The following is a 4,891-nucleotide window of genomic DNA, read 5'->3' as shown; positions in this document are numbered from 1 at the left end:
TTCGGCATAATTTGATCCGGTAAGTCGGTTGTGTCCGACAGGTGTTTTTCGTCAAGTATTGGGTTTGTTGGATCTTTCTGGATAGAAGAGAAATGTTGAGTTTCAATGTGATTTTCCTCAGAGGAAGGTAGCACTGAATCATTCTCATTGACATCGACTGGCTCATTTGATTCATCTCTGTCAACCGGTGAAATCTTGTCAAGAGCTCGACTGGTAAAGATATTCACAGAAAACTTTTTAGCCGAAGGTCGACTTGTATTTGTCCGTACTAAAGCCTTATCGAGAGATGTGCTGGGTCGATGATCACGGCCAAATCCAATCGATAATCGACGTCCAAATGCCATTTTGTTTTCGATTGCGCTTGAGAGTATTGTAGTGACTGATCGAGGATTGCGATTGCCATTCATACCCATGGATGCTGGGGCAATATCTGGATGTCGAGCAAATACGGCCGGGGTCAATTTCTCGATTTTCGAAGCGACGTCATTTCCTCTGCCGATGTAAAAAACACTTCGAAAATTCGTGCCTAATAGCTGCTCGTCCACTGGATACACAGCAGTCGTGTCTTCGATGGTTCGCACGCCAACCACTGCAACACCAAATTCGCGATAAAAGAGCAAGGCTAAAGCGCGATATGAAGCCATTGTCAGAAGAAATGGAGGGAGAAAGCCTTCACACAACCTTTGCTCACAACCCAAAAGATAGTCAGAAAGCCAATAACCTCTTCAATATCACGCACATATGCCGAATGAGTTCAATATCACAAAAAGGTTCAAGCGATAATCATACCTGCACTCTTCTGTATGAGAATACTTTTGAATGAGATTTCCAAGAAAAGGATTCAACCCTCGAATCCAGAGGCATTTGCCAAAAAACGCGAGCTTTAGCTGCTCCAAGCAGATTACTGCAGTAGCTCCAGAAATGTGAAAATGTCGGGTATTATCAAACTTAGAGACTTGAACATGCAAAGGTGCTGCTCACCAAAAAACGAAACACTGTTATTTTTTGATAACGATCAAGTGACAAATTTTTCAAAACGCAAATCCCGTCGCGTTCAAAATGCTATGACGTACCATGCTTGTTGTTTTTGCGCACTGAGCACGTAATGAGATTAGCAGCCGTATCATTTTGATCAAGTGTTTCACTGTGCTTTTTCACCACGACAAAACAAAACTCAGCTGTTGGAGCTGCGGCGCGCAGAAGGTCAGCTGCAACCATAGCCGAACCTTGAAGATAAATAACTCGCTGCTCGTATTCCGGATGCAGCAGGACTCGTCGCAGATTATTAGATGGTAAATTCGGCGCCAGAATTACAACTTTACGACGTGTTCGACGCTCTTCATCTTTGTGTAGCCAATTGTGCAAGAAGAAAAGCAAAGCTCCGTTTTCCACCTCACCGCATAGCAACACGTGCTGTGTACTCTTGTCAGGTTCATACATTTTATCAAATGCTGTCTGCCGCAAAAATACATCAGTGATAACAGAAGGTAGTCGTATGATCAGTAAAATGACTTACCTCTCGACTGAGTATGTCTGAATAACCACTTATTTGGATTGGAATCAAAGCACCCGCGAAAAAGATTAGCCCCACATCAAAAGCCTTGCCTAGATTTGTTTTTGGTGCCACATCCCCAAATCTAAAATATTTGAAGTTACAAAGACGTTGGGCATATGTTAATCCAAGATCACTCTTCGTACCCAACTGTGGCTATCGTGATACAAACAAAATAAATTGCGTCAAGGAATGTCATATTTTGACAGTCCTCGCCCGCGATTTGAGTCTCTCCATCACAATACTCAATTGTCTGACAAAATCCTCATATTAGTCATTGGACTAGCTTAAGAAAATCAATACACATTCGCTACCTGCATAAAGATTGCCGCGCACAGGATAATACACAAAGTAGTTAAACAGATAAGCAGACCTTGTCGAAGTTTTGCACTCTTTGCAAGTCGTAAAAGACGATAGAATTGTAATACTCTCATTATACGCAGCATCATGAGTAAACGAAATGTATAGCCACTTGACATTGAATCGGTTGTACCAGTTGTGAACTCGACCAACAGAGGAATCACGCAAATCATCTCTATAATTGATAGCCAATGCAATAAGAAGCTTTTGCGATTGCTTGCTGAATAAAATCTGTCATCGATGAACAAGTAAGACGTAAAATCACTTCAGACATATCAAAGGATAAAAACTTGCCTTAATCCAAGATTCGTAATGGTAGCCAGTAGATTTATTGTGTCGATTGCAAGATATTTGTTAGCAAAGTCTGTAGCTGGATAGTTCCAGTTCAGCCCTATCATTGAAATGACCATTATCATGCTACATGACATCCAACTTAGCATACTACACATATTTTTTTGTCAACACTACATACCTCAATAAACATTGAACTAAATCCAGCATGATGCCGACCTCCGAATCGTGTAAATTTCTCTCGATCCATTGCCGTCTGCTTTCTCCCTTCATTCTTCGCTTTATAGCTCTTCGCATCCGTTTGGAAAACCGCCGAAGTAAATCTCGTACCACAGGCTGCTTCCATTTTCGACCCGAATATATCATGCCTCGCATCGAAGGCTAGTTCGACACAACACAAGCTTTTTGCCAAACAAATCTATACTATCAACCGGTTGGGACATGCGCAAGGCCAACTGGCGAAGTTTTGACGCAAAGTCTACTTTCTGCGTTTCAAGTAATAAGCCGATGGAGTCAACAGGCGTGCTGCTCTAAATATACAAATGGCAACCAAACATTGTCTACTCAATGAGCAAAACGTTTCAAGAGAATTAATACATTTTTTGTTTTAGCGGCAAGGTGAAAGTGATGATTCTTTCTAAATTTTTCTTCCGAAACATTTGTTTAAGTCGATTTCGTGACCTCTGTGGTCTCCACAATCGTCTTATGTTCCTTTTCCTTCGACTCTTCATTAGCAGCCATCTTAGCCTGTTGCAACGCTCCAGTCACATACTCAAGCGAGCTGTTGACAAAGACAGCACCTTTATTCACAAGGTCCGCGCCGATGCCACCCGTCACCTTTTCGTCCACTTTCAAAGCAGCAGCCGACACACCCAATACGCGATCTAAGTCCGAGACTTTCTCAGTCACAGCGCCCACAACTTCGGAAACGGTGTTTACGACGCCGTAACGACCGTCCAGCTCTTCAGCCTTACCTACGACGCTACCTGCAATGACGTAGGCTCCATATCCAGCATTAAATAGCGTCTCTTTTAGCTGCTCAAAACTCGAGCTGGTACGCTCGCGCGTTGCAACGACAATGTGTTCAATGGACGTGGATGCAGATGTCGTGGCTGACGAGACACCATCTTTGACCGAGTCTACAGAATTTGAAATGCTTGCACGAAACTTATCATCATAGCTACGGCCACGCTCTTTAAGCCCGTCAAGCGCCTCCTGTACCTTGCAAAATGAGGCCTTGGCAACGTCCACGACGGGCGCCGATGTACTCTTCGACTTTTCTTTTAAGGACTCGCCCAGCTCCTTCAGCTCATCCACCGACTGGTGTGTTTTTTCAATTGCCGCTTGAAGGTACGAACTGGCTGTCTCGGAGACGCTGTACTGTGCGTCAAATTCAGCTAGTTTTGTCTTTAGCTGCAAAAAAATACATAGACGATGAGACAAAGGCGCCTAAGCATAAAAATACACGGGTAATCTTACCAAGTCAAGGTACGTCTTGGTTTCCTGTGTGCCTTTGGAAATCTGCTCCTGGAGCTCTTCAAGCTTCTGCGAATCGTTGGTCGCCATGTATTCAGTGTAATGTTTTTCTGGGATTGAAGTATTATATATCGCTAGCAAATTTAGTAGGTGTTTGTTTATATATTTACGTCTTTATAGGCAGTATCAACTATTAGACAAGAGCGAGACATTTCATTTCCAGAATTCTCTGTGATCTCGTGTTCGACATATTTCCAGTCACCCTAAAAGTCAGGATGCGTTATACTTTGTGTTAGACGTTGCATATTGCTATGGTAACCTCCAAAAAAGCGTCATGTTCTTAAAACTCTGATCGTTTCAAAAACATCGAAGTTTTTGCTGAAGACGGCTAACCATGGATGAAACTTACCTAGTAAAACGTTTTACATTTAGTGCAATACATACTCAAATATATACAAAGTTTGCCCATCTAGAATTCTAGAGATTTATTTTCTACATTATGTAATGACGTATTTATGAGATAATCCAATTTTGTATCATTGTGCACTTATATAATGACTGTAATAACTTACAAAAAATCAAATAAAGCTACTTGTATGCCCTCGACGGGGCACAGAGGCGGCAGCTGGAAGCTGCCCAAAAGGCGGCTCTGATGCGCACCCATCCACGGCCGGTCATTGACCCTCGTGTGGAATATGGCTTCCGCCCGACGGATCCCGCTGTGGAAGCGAAGAACGCGGTAGCTTGAACGTTACGCCTCCACACTATCGGACCCTCGGCCATTACGGAAGATGAGCTTGCCAAACGGAAAGCTCTTCGAGTTCGTTTCTTGGTTCCACAAGAATTTCAGCTGAAAACTTATCGCACTCGTCTGAGTGCTCAACGAGGTGAATCTCGTGTACCCGCAATGCGGACAATACTTGTAGTGCTCGCCCCTGGCAAAAGCGCTACAGGTGACGTAGCGCTCTTTAAGCGATGGGTGCAACGGCACCGGAAACTTTTCTCACTGTATAATCTACAGTTGAGCCACAAGGAAGTGGACGTGCGTGTAGAGCGACACCTCCGATTTGAGTTTGCAAAATTCAAGGCACGCCGTCGACGTCTTTTGAATTGTCGCCCTGCGACGTATGGGTTCACAACCCCTAATGCCCCCGCGAGCTCTGTGTATGCGACCGCAAGAGCTCAGGGTCACTGCTTGAGCTCAGCTCATGT

The 4,891-nt window shown here is 43.7% G+C and overlaps 1 protein-coding gene across 1 annotated transcript in view; it reads right to left on the bottom strand.

Moving 5' to 3' along the window:
- The window catches only part of PHALS_08573 (voltage-gated ion channel superfamily), a gene marked incomplete at both ends in the record, with an annotated part of 3,854 nt that extends 85 nt beyond the window's left edge, over positions 1–3,769 (bottom strand). The window contains 11 exons of the mRNA XM_024723947.1: positions 1–723; positions 790–973; positions 1,074–1,455; positions 1,517–1,637; positions 1,699–1,805; positions 1,867–2,143; positions 2,207–2,329; positions 2,385–2,584; positions 2,635–2,733; positions 2,885–3,616; positions 3,683–3,769. The exon at positions 1–723 is cut by the window's left edge and continues 85 nt beyond it. Of these exons, the coding sequence (XP_024574873.1) occupies positions 1–723; positions 790–973; positions 1,074–1,455; positions 1,517–1,637; positions 1,699–1,805; positions 1,867–2,143; positions 2,207–2,329; positions 2,385–2,584; positions 2,635–2,733; positions 2,885–3,616; positions 3,683–3,769 (3,035 nt within the window). The remainder of the gene's footprint in view (positions 724–789; positions 974–1,073; positions 1,456–1,516; positions 1,638–1,698; positions 1,806–1,866; positions 2,144–2,206; positions 2,330–2,384; positions 2,585–2,634; positions 2,734–2,884; positions 3,617–3,682) is intronic.
- Between the last annotated feature and the right edge of the window lie 1,122 nt (positions 3,770–4,891).

Source organism: Plasmopara halstedii (assembly GCF_900000015.1).
Source record: "Plasmopara halstedii genome assembly, contig: Scaffold_323, whole genome shotgun sequence".
In the NCBI taxonomy this organism is placed as follows: domain Eukaryota; phylum Oomycota; class Peronosporomycetes; order Peronosporales; family Peronosporaceae; genus Plasmopara; species Plasmopara halstedii.
Note: the sequence above shows the minus strand (reverse complement) of the source record. Positions and strands in the feature narration are given on the sequence as shown.